The 14,551-nt window shown below is 42.7% G+C and overlaps 1 protein-coding gene across 1 annotated transcript in view; it reads right to left on the bottom strand.

Moving 5' to 3' along the window:
* The window catches only part of ADAMTS18 (ADAM metallopeptidase with thrombospondin type 1 motif 18), a 150,790-nt gene that overhangs the window by 54,873 nt on the left and 81,366 nt on the right, over positions 1-14,551 (bottom strand). Inside the window, exons 11-12 of the mRNA XM_057712145.1 lie at positions 6,727-6,822; positions 2,478-2,626 (exon numbers count right to left, since the gene is read on the bottom strand). Of these exons, the coding sequence (XP_057568128.1) occupies positions 2,478-2,626; positions 6,727-6,822 (245 nt within the window). The remainder of the gene's footprint in view (positions 1-2,477; positions 2,627-6,726; positions 6,823-14,551) is intronic.

Below are 14,551 nucleotides of genomic sequence, written 5' to 3'. Positions count from 1 at the left end.
TCTTGTTTAGAAGGATAAAACTGCACCAAGTGGAACTACTTGAGTGATTAATTCTTTTATAGGCATCTCTAAAATTGCAGTATGCTATTTCCATGAACAATGACCTATTATAATGAGTGTTCTCAATACCACAGATATGAGAGAGGTTTTAATTTAAATCTCAGGGGCGTCATTCACATGCACTTCACCAGCAGAGCTATTAAATTAGGTAATCTTTTTCTTTCTTGGGAAAACAGCAAGATTGTAAAATGTTGCGATGTATGAAAACCAGATTCAAGAAATATGCTGCGAAAATGGAACGTAAGGCAATGATTTTAACAATTCTATCCAAGACACGGGCTACATTCAGAGTGTGAGGAGGGTGTTTTTAATAATCTGGTATAAACTGTGAATGTATCACAAGCCTCCCTACCATTAGACCTAGTTTTTGGGTCTGATTAGAGCAGAGCGTCCCAGCTGGGAATGGCTGTGCACCCTACAGGATGCTTGGCCATGTCTGGAGATATTTTCCGTTGCCATGACTCGGAGGTTGGGGGGAGGGGGAGTCATCCTACTGGCATCAAGCGGGTAGAGGCCAGGATTGCTACTCAACACCCTGCCCTGTACAGGACAAAGCCCCACAACAAAACATTTGCAGCCTGAAACGTTAAGAGTCCCAAAGCTCAGAGATCCTAGATCAGCCTGAGATATTCCAAGCACCTAACAAGCTATGGTCAAAGCATCTCCAAACCCGCCCTTACATTTTGGAACAAATTGGCCTCTTGATCCAGCTCAGATCAAGTACTATTTATCTTTTCAAAAATTTCCTTTTGTTCTAGCTTCATTATTTATTTAAATTCACAATCCACCAAACATTTACGCAATGCTTACCATGTGCCAGGAACTTTTGAAAAGCACTTTACAAATACCAGCTCAGTTGAGATAGGGCCTGTCATTTATCCCATTTTTACAAACAAGTGACCCAGAGCAGGGAGAGTCAGTCGTCCAAGTCCACATAGTAAGGAAGGGGCGGACCAGGAGGCCAACTCAGGTTCCTGGGCTTAAGTCTCTGTTCTCAACCTCCACGCTATGCCACCAACCAAATCGTGTTGTAAAATTAAATCCACTATTTTTGCAAGGTCCCATCACTCTCTTCTCCCTCTACAGCTTTCTCCAAAGTCCAATGAGAGGAAAGCCTCTCCCCACTGCTTCTGAGGATTGGCCCTCTGTTACCTGTATTCCTGGTGAGTTTAGGGTAAAGATGATAAAATCTACATGGACCCCAGAACCTTCTGCTGAATGCCCATTGGATGCTCTCCAGTGTGCCAGGAATTCTACACAGTTTCTAATCCCCTCAAACCATCTGAGGTGGGCGTTGTCATCTCCATTTTGTACATAAATTCAAACTCCAAGTGACCCTCCCAAAGCCACATAATAAATAAGTGGCAGACCCAGAATCTGGAGTCATATCTTTCTATCTCCAAGTTCTGAGCTCTTTCGGCATCACCATGCCAGTCAGGAAACGGACATCTCACACATGTGTCACGTGGGAGTCAGAGCAGATAAAAGTAACATAAAACCACCATCACTTCACGGAGCACAGAGGGCAGCTCAGAATCCCAGGGCCACCAGATCAGACGGTGCCCACTGGTGCCCACAAGCCAATTTCAACCCAGAAATGTTTTGATGAGTCCTCCCAGCATTTTATTTTTCTAAAGAAAACTGAATTTGTGGTCAATATGTTAAAAATTGGGAAATTTCACATAACATTTGTTCAGATTTCTGGTTTCTCTCGAAAAGTCAGGCAGATCTGTCAACACATGTTGACGTACATTCCTGCAAGGCAAGAATCAGCATACTTTCTCCAGTCCCTCAGTTTGAAACACACACACACACAGTCCACCAAACCAAGCTTCTCTGTCCTACAATACCCCAGGCGTGTAGCTCGAATTTAGATGCAGAAAGTAACTCACACCATTACTGGAGCCCGTGATCAGCAGAGTCACACAGAGAATAACTCCTTTGCTCTTTTGAGGTTTCTGCCCATCATACCTTCCCACAAGTGCAAACAGCCTTTACATGCAAACGGTAGAGAACAGACTTGAGGACAAGGGGCGGGGTGTGGGGGCCAAGGGGAAGCTGGGACGAAGTGAGAGAGTAGCATAGACATATAGACACTACCAAATGTAAAACAGACAGCTAGTGGGAGGCTGCTGCATAACACAGGGGGATCAACTCGATGATGGGTGATGCCTTAGCAGGGTGAGAGAGGGAGGGCGGGAGGGAGTCGTGGGAGGGAGGGGATATGGGGATATATGTATAAATACAGCTGATTCACTTTGTTGTTCAGCAGAAACTGGCACAACAGTGTAAAGCAATTATACCCCAATAAAGAGCTAAAAAAAAAAATCAAATAGCTATAAGCAAGACAAATAGGCAATATGTAACAGGCTGAAGGTTCACACCTTACAAATACTGCCTTTCTGTCCGAGCCTTACTTGGGGTTATTGCAGTGTCTCTCCTGATACCTGACGCCTCCACCGCACGTTCGGGAGCACTCTGACCACTTCGACCAGGCGGACCACTGGCCATGGACGGGCCGAGGTCCGTGCTCCCCGAACTTGACACACTGGCCTTGCCGACACCACTGTGAAAAGAATACACGACATTCAGAGACCACCTGGGAAAGTACACAGAGGTGCAGACACCTGCAGGGTAACAGGAAAAACGAGTCTGGTGGCAGATGGGAGCCTGCAGATGCCTTGACAGCATCCCTTTCACTGGCTGCGCTTACACACCAGTACCCTGCCTTCACCACGTGCATTCTGAAAGGCTGACATCTAGGGAGAAGGGGTATCTGTCACCAACAGGCTGAATATGACAGGCTTTGGGAACTGTCCAGGTGACATGTTCAGATAAGGGTCTACACTACAGCCAAAGGAGGCAGCGCAGACACAACAGCCACGGAGCCTTCCTTGACATTTGGAAACAATGGGGCTTAGAGGACTTTTGGGCTCATGCCCTCCAGGAGAATCAGTTTTTCAGATATGAACACAGAATTTATCATGATTATTGCATCAAAGACAGATACAATTATGCATACATTTTTATTCCAAACCATCCCTATAGAGCATTTCTGATGAAACTGAGACACTTGCAGGCTACACAAATTGTGCTTTTAGATAACACACTTTGCCCTTCTGTCTGTACGAAGGTCCCCATGTCAGACCCTCTGAGGATTCTGAGCTGAGTGTCCTTTCTGAACTAGCGCTGGGTCTCTCCTGTGCTCAAGTCCAAGAGCTGTTTTCTGTGCTGACCCTTCCATTTCAGTTCTCCTTTGTCATCCAGTCCATTTCTGCGGGTCACCTCTGTCCTTGGGGGTTGCATTCACCACTCGCAGTGGTTTTTTTCCCCCACCCCCTGCGGTGCTTTTATTCTGAACAAGTTCTGCATGACTTAGCATAATGGCACACTTTCCTAAAAGCCTCTGCAATTAGATCCAAAGGGTTGGGGTTTGGATTGTGCCAGGTTCTGCCGAGGAGTGGGGTTCGATTACAGAATTATGGGGAGGTGGTTTCGTGTTCTAATCTCCACTTCTCCCCCGTGATACACTTGGCTCCATGGCTGTTTGTTGTGAGGCTTGGTTGCTAGTGCACTTTGACTAGGTCAAGAGATGGCTTCCTTTCTTCAGTTGCTTGCCATGTGCTGACGAATTCTCTGTTTTCCATTTTTCTTTTCCCTGGATTAACTACCACATCAGAGTTTGCATGAAATCACATAACAATGCTGAGACCTTTGAGGGGGGGAAGCGATGGGTCACTTGAGGGTTTTGTCAACCTAAGCACAACCTAAATCTTCCCCGCCAGGAAGGGCTGCCCCAGACAGATCTCAGTGGCTGTGACAAAGTAGCAACGGCAGTCAACAACAACCACAGAAGCAGCTACAGTTTGAGTTGCTTCTATGTCCACAACGGTGCTGGGGGGAGAATGGGGGGAAGCTTCCTATGCAGTAGCTAACATAACCCTCACAAAGCCTCAACATCTATTTTCTGAGACAAATTTAGCAAAGAAAATACTAACATGCTCAGGGTCAAACTGCCCAACTAGCTACACAACTAATTGAGACCAGATTTAAACTCAGTAGCCTAAGCTTCTAAACAGGACATATTTACTACTCACCTCAGAGGCAAATGACTGACCAATGCATCTTAACTTGAATTAATTTCTTTTTTTTTTTTTTTAGAAATATGGTTTTTAGATCTGTCCCAATCCTTCAATTAATTTGTCTTTCTTTTATTTCAGTATTTATCCGAGTATCAAGTTAAGCCACCGAGAGATTGTCTCCTCTGGCGTTTTTAATCAGCAGATAAATCAGGAATATATAGGTATATACACCCATGCATGCATGACCTGCACGTATATGTCAAACTACACGTAAAACGTAATACATAACATATATACATATATAGTGATATGGGTCTGTCCATATACACTTCTATCACTGCTTCTAATTTCAAGTTAAATGGCTATGACTTGGGCAAACACCTTTTAAAACAGACAGCAAACACAAACCTTTCTTTCCTCGTACACATAATCTGGATAGAAGTATGTGACCTTCACATCCTCACATGTTTACTCAGTATTCATGGTACAAATATCACTGAAGAATCAGTGAGAAGGGGGCAGGAAGGATTCAGTTGGGTTTCAGTTACAAGGAAAGAAACAAAACATGGGGTGACCGCTACTCTGCAGGACACTCAGAATAAAAAATGAATAAGACATGGCCCTGGCCTCATGGAGTTTACAGTCTAATAAATAGCCAATTACATTCCCTAGGGAGGGAAGAGTCCGAGAACCATATATATGAATGCAGTGTGATTATACTGGAGTGATGCTGGGTGGATGTTATCAAAATGCTTTCAACTGAGGGTGACCTTACAGGTAAGGGCTTTCCCTCAGTTTATTATATAACCATAGTCTGGTGTTTCAAAATAGCGAGATGGGGGGAGTGGTCTCAGGACCTCTATTTTCTAATTTCTGGCTTGATTAATCTCATTATATGAACTGAAGTCTAATCCAGAAGCAGTTCAGCCCCTGTTGAACTAGATCCTGGGTACATTTACTTCGCAGACCTTAGACCTATGCCATTGATCACTTATTTTCTTCATTTGCTATATAAATCTTTTCTGGTACATCCCTCTTCTGTTTAATGCTATTGCTTTCTTAATGAAAAAATGCCCACTAATCCTCAAGTTGCAAGTTCTAAACTTTAACACTCAAATGAAAAGAAAAATGACGTGAGCAGTACTTATATGTTCAAGTAATCAGTTAATTCACTGTTTTGTATCATCACAGCTAAAACACCCTTCTGCATGTTTTCAATGAGAATTCTTACTGAGATTTCCTAAGACGAGGACATATGATTAAAAATTGCACGTGATGCTTCAATTTTTTAAATGTTTATTTTCTATAAAGTTAAAAATTGAAATCTTTTTAGAGGTACTGAAGAAATGCCTTAACAAATATCAGAAAGCATCTTCTGAATATTCATTTATTTCATGTCTGTGTCTTTGGCTTTATTGCTGGTCTCTCCCCAAAAGTCTCTCTTTCACCCAACTGAAGAACTTCAAATTCAAATTCCAACATCCATCTTGGGGCACCCACTCATTGTAGTTTATTCTAAGTGCAAAACTAATTCCAAGCAGGATTCGTTTCTTACTCACTTGGGCTTCGATAGCAACTATGCACGTGGAAAGGATGTGTTTAAAAAGACACGGTTATTGGCTTCTGCACAGGTTTTCCCGTTGGACTGTAAATGTTTCAAGAGATAAAATGGAGTTTTATTTATCTCTGTAGCCCCAGAGCCTGCTTTCACCAATATCTAGTCGTCGAGAAATTATTGTGGAACTGAATTCAATTTAAGTGGCTAATTCTTTTCTATAGGCTTGGCTGTCTGAAGAGAGCCAATGGCAGAGACCAAAAAGCCTCAATATCTCAGGCTCTCTCGTGGTTCACAGCTTCTCTGTCACAGTCTTTCAAAGTTACGCCCCAAATCTGGATTATTTATGGGGACTTCCAGACTCTACTGGGAAAGTGTATCTTCCCCTCCAGACTCTACTGGGAAAGGGGAAGAAAAATAGAAACTAACATAAGAGTCTTCTTCATTCAAACCACAGAAATCTCCCATAATCTTCCATAATGGAAATGGTTCTTAGGGTTGAAGATATGCGAGTGAAAAGACTTTCTGGTACAACCTAGATGGAGATGCAGCTTGCTCTTCAAGAGATGTTGCTACAAGGGACAGGATGCTCCATTGGGCATGTCAGAAGCTCAGTGATGGGTCCTGTGGGTGAGTCGCAGAGGCTTTGTATGCAGGGACAGTCCTTCCTTTGCTACTAAAGGAAATATCTGCTTCCCGAGGCTTGTCTACACTGAATCAGGTTTAAAAAGCAAACAGTAAACAATGAAACGCTCCAGCTCATTGAAATAGAAACATTTGAACCCATGCCTCCGTCTAAAAATGGAAAACAAAGGCAAAAGGAAAAAAAACCTTCTTAAAAAATGGAGCCAGCTCTATTATATGAGCCTTGAGTTTTAGAATAGCTGCTAAAGAATGCTGCTTAACGGAAAGCAACGCCAGAAAATAGATGCAGCCAAAGTGTTCCACTCTGAGGTCACAGTACAAGTAGTTTGGGTTCTACGCTTTATTAAGTCTCCAGATTTAAAAACTAACAAGTATGCAGTTTACCATACTCAAGCCACAAACGGTCCCTTCCGCAGCAGGCATGAACTTGGTCTCACACCTATGGCCCACTCGGTGGCACCAAAGAGATTTGCAAATATCCTGAAAGGAAAGAAAGAGACGGCAAGTGTGATGATACAATAAAAATGAAAACATCCAAACCTGTTGTATACAACATTCTATTTTGAGGTGACCAAAATGGGACATTATCTAGAAAGCAGAGGCAAGTGAAGTTAGTAGTAGCAAGGTAACCAGTAATATGTTCTAGCAAATGTATAAGCAGGAAATTTCTACACTACCCATATATTCAAGTGTGGTTAGTAATGACTGAGAGGTAACAATAGTTAATTTACAGACTATTTGGCTTTTAACTAAGAGATCTGGTTTCTAATCACCACCACTACCACCATCACCACCAACACCACCACCATCATCACCACCACCACCATCGCCACCACCATCACCACCAACACCACCACCATCACCACCATCGCCACCACCATCACCACCACCACCATCATCGTCACTGAAGTAGAAGAGACCAAGACTGGAATAATGCAAGTCTGATTCAAATCCTTGTTCTGCATTTCCATGACCTGTGGACGTGTTATAGAAGCCCTTTAAACTGCAGCCTCCTCACCTGTGAATAAGTGATGAAATTAGCACAAACCCTTGACAGGGCTGTTCTCAAGGATAAATGGGGTAAATGATCATCATCATTGCCTTCTTCACCTTTGTAATAACTTTCAAGCATTTGGACAATTTCATTCTTACACTAGACCTATGAAATGATTGAACTCTCACACTGGATTGTAGTAGGCAGAATGATGGCCCCTCAAACAACCATGTCCTAACTCTTGGAACCTGTGACTATATTAGGTTTAAAGTTGCAGATACAATTAATGTTGCTAATCCGTTGACCTTGAGATGGGGAAGTGCTTAGATTTTCAAGATGGGCCCAAGGTAATCACGAGGGTCCTTAAACAGGGAAGAGGAAGACAGAAGAGGACCAGAGAGGTGGCAGGGTGGGGAGGTCTCGGGGAGGTGTTGCTGGCTTTGAAGGTGGAGGAAGAGACCACAAGCCAACGAATGCCAGCTGCTCCGGGAAGCTGGAGAAGGCAAGAGAATGGCTTCTCTTCTAGAGCTTCCAGAAGAACACCACCTCACCAGCACTTGATTTTACCCCAGTGTGATGCATTTCCGATGTCTATCTCCAGAACTGAAAGAAAATAAATTTAAGTTGTTTTACGTCACTACGTGCATGGAAATTTATTACAACAGCCATAGGAAATGAATACTGTTGTTAACACCATTTAGTGGTGGACGCTAATTCCTTATATAAACTCATTTAGATGAAGAAACTGAGCAAGATACTGACACTTTCAAGCTGTAAAGTCATCCAGCTGCTAAGTGGCCAAGGCGGGACTCAAACTGGCCTGATTCCAGAGTCCAGGTCCTTGACCACTGCTCTGGGCCTGGATTTGCCATCAGTGGATGTTGGAAAGCTCTCAACTTCTCCAGGCTTTGGCTGCCTGTCTATAAAGGAAGAGGACGGAACCAGATTCCTTCCAGCTCAAAAGGTGAAGCTGATTTTCAGAATGACATCATTAACGGAATGTCAAAATCACAAAATGCCAAAGTCAATTCCATTTTGTTTGCCACATTCTATTGACTAAGGTACAAAGTGAACACATCCATTTTGGGGAAACTATTAACAAGGAGGGAGGAAACAAAGTCATTTTTGTGGTCACTTGGTGTACTCCTGAAAATTCAGTGAACCAGGCACATGATTCTCCAAGCATTCCAGTTAATAGAGATTTCACGGTTAGAAAATATGGCAAGAACATACTTAGAAATATTTCACAAAAAAAAAACACGTTCCATGGGACTGAGAAAAGAAAACACAGGGAAATGAGAGATACAGGCAGTGAGCCCGGTCTTATGGACCGTAAAATTCTTCTCCCAAAGAGAGAAGGGAAGGACCTCCAGGACACTGCTTGGAAACACTACCACCAGCAGCAGCCCCAGACGAGCACCACACATAGTATTTCCAAATCTCAACACAGCTCAGAAGACACAATGTGGAAATATTTCCCATGGAAATGGACCTGCTACTGACATGAGTGGAAAGCATAAGGCCACCTTCCAACAGGATGAATGAGGTTCATCCTCTCCGTGTGCTCCCATATTGGGTCACCCTGGGTCCGAGGGGGACAAGTTAAGACTGGAGGAGAACAATCTACATCAACATGGAGGAATGGGAGGTAACCACTGAAACAATTAACGCTGCAGCTCGAAAGGCTTTTGGAATTAAATTGTTTTCCCTCTTACAGCCAGGGAAAAGCCATAACCCACACCCAGGGCCTATGTGGAAGCCACCAAAACGACCCCAGGGCAGACCAAAGCAATGGAGGCCTCATTCCACAGCCAACGCCAAGCCACAGGGCTAAGGAAAGGGGGCAGCTGGAGAAGAGCAGGAAAATAAAGCAAAACACAAAAACACAGGGAGTCCAGAGTGAAATACGACAGGCTGTGCGAACATGTTATTTCTTTTGCGGTGAAGTACAGAAGTCAAACGTAATTATAGCCAACGACATGCTCTGACGACCCGAGAGCCCTCTGAGGAGGCTCCCTTTCAAAGTAAACAGAAATGAGAGTTTGCACTTTTTTGCTTGTCCTTCCCTCTTTTTCCCCCCAGCCTATTCATTTAACTTTTCCTTATCTATAATTCCCTAGACTTAAGTCATAATTTAAGGGAAAAGGAAAATAACCACAGAGACTCCAAAGGCCTCATGTTGCCTGGATGTGATTTTTAAGGAAGGAGTCTCAGTACTGTGCATTGTTCCATCCTGTCCCTGGTTGGCCACCTTCTCCTGTTGTCGTCTAAAGATTGGATGCCCCTTTAGGGGAAGTGTGACATACTCAAAACTTTAATGGTCTTTCAATATTAAACTTTATCAAGCATCTCAAACGTAACACATCCATAATTCCTCAGCTGTTCCCCCAAATCTGTTCCGTGTCCAGCCTTCTCCAGCTCACTCTCTGACACCCTATTCTTCCAGCTGCTCAAGCCGAAACCCCCAGAGCTATCTCTGACTCCTCTCTTTTTCCCAGAAAAGTCACTCCTGCTTCCTTGAGGAGGAATGAGAAGGGGACAGAGGCAAAATTTTCCAGTTTCTGAAAATGGGAGCGCTAAAAATATATGGGCTTTGGTTATCATTGTAAATCCAATAATTACTGAGTATCTGTTAATATGGCAGGTACATGCCAGGCACTGCAGACACTCTCCATCTACTAAGGCAAGAGACATACACAGACAGGTAGAATACAGTATCACAAGTCTATGAAGGCAATGTATAGGGTGAAGATAGAGTTCAGAGAAAGGAAAGTTTAAATCTCCTTGGGGGAAAAAAGGAGGTAACATTTGAGCTGAATCTTTAACAACAATAAAAAATGAGAGCGATCTGTCACATGCGTGGCCATGCAGCATTCCAGGACACAAAGCCTTGTAGACGTGAAAGCAGGAAATGTCTGGAAAACATACAAGGACATCAATACAGGTGGAATGTAAGACCATGCGGAAAGTTACTAGAAGTTGAAGTAATGTAGGAAATTTAGTAGATTACAAAGTAGCTATGATTTAGATGCTAGGATGTTTCTCTTTATTCCTCCCAATGTCAAATTCTTTTTAAAATAATTTTTATTGGGGTATAATTGACGTATTAGTTTCAGGTGTATAACATAATGATTTGATATCTGTATGTATTGTGAAATGATTACCACGATAAGTCTAGTTAACACCTGTCACCATAGTTACAATATTTTTTTTTTGCCTTGTGATGAGGACTGTTAAGATCTACTCTCTCAGCAACTTTCAAATATGCGATACAGTGTTATTAACTATAGTCACTAGGCTGTACACTACATCCCCAGGACTGACTTATTCTATAACTGAAACTTTGTACCTTTTGATCCCCTTCACTCACGACAATGTCAAATTCTCAAAAGAAGGAATACATGCCCATCCTACTGTATTTGGTATGCCTTTTCCTTCAAAGGAAACGCTCTCTGAGGTGGCAGTCCTGGAGACAGTCACTAGAATCATTCTACCTTCCCTAGAATCCCTATTTTGCCTCAAACCCTCTTGGGGTGTCTATAAGTGAACATTAGCTGAGCATCTGCTCTGTGACCCTGACTGCTGGCTACCAGGGTGCAGAGTATGAGCGGCTCATTTCCAACTTGGTTAAGTAACCAGCATGGGAAGCACTGACCAGACTCTGCAGTGCTTGGGGCATTCTGGCCAAGAGCATCAGTTCACTGACCGAGCCGTGAAGCACTGAGTAAGTGTCTGATAATCAAACGCATAGTCTCCCCAATGGCTATGGAGGTAACCCTCCTTTAGGTCTGTCCTTATAATGTGGAACAACGAACAACGCACTTGCTCGAATGCTTTGAAAGAGGACAGAGATGAAGCTTGATGTGCCGAAGACACAGAAAGGTGAGCTTGGGCGAGGAGGGAAGGCAGGACTGGTGACGAAACACAGCCAGCTCCAGGTTCGCAGACAAGGAAGCCGCTGGGAGAGAGCACCCAGTGTGACGGGGATGATGCGATGAGGTTACCAAGATGAGAGCAAGAAGAAAACCCTCCTTATTTACTGAGCGATGCAACTGTGCCAGGAGATTTAGCTTCACAATTACCAGGGAAAAGCTATTACTCTCCTCGCCTCACAGATGTGGACCCCAAACTGAGAGAGGTTAAGTCATTTGCCCAGCGTTCTAGGAAGTGGAGGGATAAGGCTTTAAACCCAGGTCTATCTAACTCCAAAAGCTACAGAGGGGTGTGTGTGTGTGTGTGTGTGTGTGTGTGTGTGTGTGTGTGTGTGTGTGTGTACTTAAAATTAAAGATTGTCTGGTTCAGTAGTTGTCAATCTTGAGCGTGCATCAGAGACACCGAGACTCTGTGTTCCAATATAGACTGCCAGGTCCTACCCCTAAGTTTCTTGTTCTTTAGGCCTGGCTGAGACCTGACCATCTACATCTCTAACAAGGTCCAGGCGATACTGATATACTGCATCTGCTGGTTCGAGAGCACACTCCGAGCAGGGTTTCCATCCCCCCCCCCACCCCCCTCCCCCGGCCCCTTTTCTGCTTTTAACTATTATGCAAAACTGCCTTTCTCGAAGGCACAGAGGGGAAAAAACAGGCAGCAAGGAGAAAAAGTTAGTAAGGGAAGATAATGATGGACAATGAGACCTTGAAAATAAACTTCATCCTTTTCCTTGGAGCTGGTCTAAACTGTTCGGACCAACAGGATGAACAGGAGATTTTGTTGCTCTGGAAAGCCCTCCTGCTTAAGACCAAGCAGAGAACTGTTTATGATCATCAGAGGTAGAGCCATGGTTCAAGTTATAAGTAGGTTTTTGCCCCCTAGGCTGTGGGGGAAAAATATTTCACATTCAAGATCCACCAACCTACCCTACCTTCTCTATTTTCTCTTTTCATCCTCTTAATCTCTCTCTCCAGCAAATCTTCCTACCCCTCCAGACATTTCTATCTCTGTGCCCTTCCTTACTCAGTCTTCTAGTCTGGAATTTCTATTTCCCTCTGTACCGCTTCCTAGGAAAGACCACCACACTGAGATGCTGTCTTTCAAAAATACGGTGTGGTTCCAGAGGAAGGCCTATAATTTAAGGATGGTTGTCTAAACCCCGCACACTGCTGACCCAGAACAGACGTCTGACAAATGTTTGTTGAATATATGATCCTGAAGTAATGATAGTCTTTGTTGTTGTTGTTGTTTTTTGTTTTGGCCGTGCCTCGTGGCTTGCAGGATTTCAGTTCCCTGACCAGGGATTGAACCCTCACCCTCGGCAGTGAAAGTGCAGAGTCCTAACCACTGGACTGCCAGGGAATTCCTGATAGTCATTGTAGAAGCTCCCTTAATATTTCTAAAGAAAATCAAAGTCATTACCAATTGTGCATTTGCTGCATATTTAGTGCTTAATAAATATTTGATTAACGAAGAAGTAAGCTAGTGAACCCTTTAAGAATGCAGTGACAGGAGGCAAAGCTAGCACCCAAACTTTGTCCACAAAAAGAATGGCTACTTACTTCTGCCAAAAGCATCAACTTAATGGACAATTAGAAACTCTTGTGAATTTGTTCATTTATATATACGATACACTAGTGTTTGCCAAGTTAAGATCCACGTACCATGGAGGATACACCAAAAAAATGTGGATGGTGTATGAATAAACTTTTCTAATATTTACGCATTTAAATTGCATTAGAAAAATATGTAATCCCATATCAAACCAGTGATTTGGTGCTTATTATTTCTTAGGACTGGACTTCTATTTTTTAAAAAATAAGTTGATTCAGAGAAAAGCAACAAGTGAGTAATCATACAGAGATATGTCACAACTAATCAAGGTAATTGTTAAGGACCGAATGTTGATGCTGCCGTTTAGGAAACACTGGCATTAACTAATGAAGAGGAGCAAGCTTAACACCAATGTGGGTGATGCAATTTGTTCACCTTCCACCAACAAAGCTCTTTTTTTGTGTGGCTTTGGGCGAAGGGCATACATTCTCTGAGCTCCAGTTGAAAAGTGGGTGATAATTCTCACTTCAAAAGGTTTCTGTGAAGATTGAGAAAAAGTAAAATAAATCTCCAAGTGGAATGCCTGATGTGGAGCAGAGACTCACTTAGCAATTGCTGAGGGTGATGGTGGATGGTCCCGATGCTGGTGGTGTTGCTGATGGTGGTGGTGATGGGAGTGATGGTGGTGGTGATGGTGGTGGAGGAAAAGGAAGAGGGAGAAGAAAGGAGGAGGAGAAGGAATAGGAATGGAGATGGGAAGAGGAGCTTTAAATCTCCATAATTTCCATGTATCCAGATACCTGGAATTTCCACATTTCTCTTTGGATACTAGGAATTAACCAACTTAAAAATGATTCAACTTTTCAGGGATGTTGAGATGGTCAGTGATGTAGTTGTCGACCAACAGGAACCATGCTTCTCCCGTTTCTACATCTTGGACTTTTGCTTTCTCTCATATATCTTTTTCACAAAAGAAGACTTTCTTTTTAAAAAAAGTTTGTATTTTATTTTGGAGTCTAGTTGATTAACAATGTTGTGCTAGTTTCAGGTGTATAGCAAAGATGAACGGATAAAGAAGATGTGGTATATATACACAATGGAATATTACTCAGCAATAAAAAAGAATGAAATAATGCCATTTTCAGCAACATGAATGTACCTGGAGATGATCATACTAGGTAAAGTAAATCAGAAAGAGAAGGACAAATATATGATACCGCTTATATGTGGAATCTAAAAAAAATGATACAAATCAACTTATTTACAAAACAGGTAAGTCTTTCTTGAATGAAAGACGACACAAAAATTGTAAGAGTCCTCAAGATACACCTTGAATTTTTACATACAAAAAAAAAAAGGTTAGCTGCCAAAGATCGTGTTCATATTACTGTAACAGGCATAGGTATGTATTTTGAGGCGGTGATGATCTTATATGAATTACATATGAGGCCGTATGAAACGATAACAAAAACAGTTACAAGCAGCAGGTAAAAGCTATTGTATCCAGATTTACTACTTGTGATAAAATCTTCATCTACACAGGAGGGATTTTCTTCCAAGGACGCAGTCAGATGGTATTTAAACCAGGCACGGTCTGCAGGGGATAAGCCTGGATCATTCACTGACAGTAAAATTGCCACTTAATTATCACGCCAAACAAATGACATTTTAGAGATGACCCAGACTCTCACCCTTGGCCTTAGCAAACCAAATGTTTATACTGCTGAT

The sequence above is a fragment of the Hippopotamus amphibius genome, chromosome 16, assembly GCF_030028045.1.
Source record: "Hippopotamus amphibius kiboko isolate mHipAmp2 chromosome 16, mHipAmp2.hap2, whole genome shotgun sequence".
In the NCBI taxonomy this organism is placed as follows: Eukaryota; Metazoa; Chordata; class Mammalia; order Artiodactyla; family Hippopotamidae; genus Hippopotamus; species Hippopotamus amphibius.
Note: the sequence above shows the minus strand (reverse complement) of the source record. Positions and strands in the feature narration are given on the sequence as shown.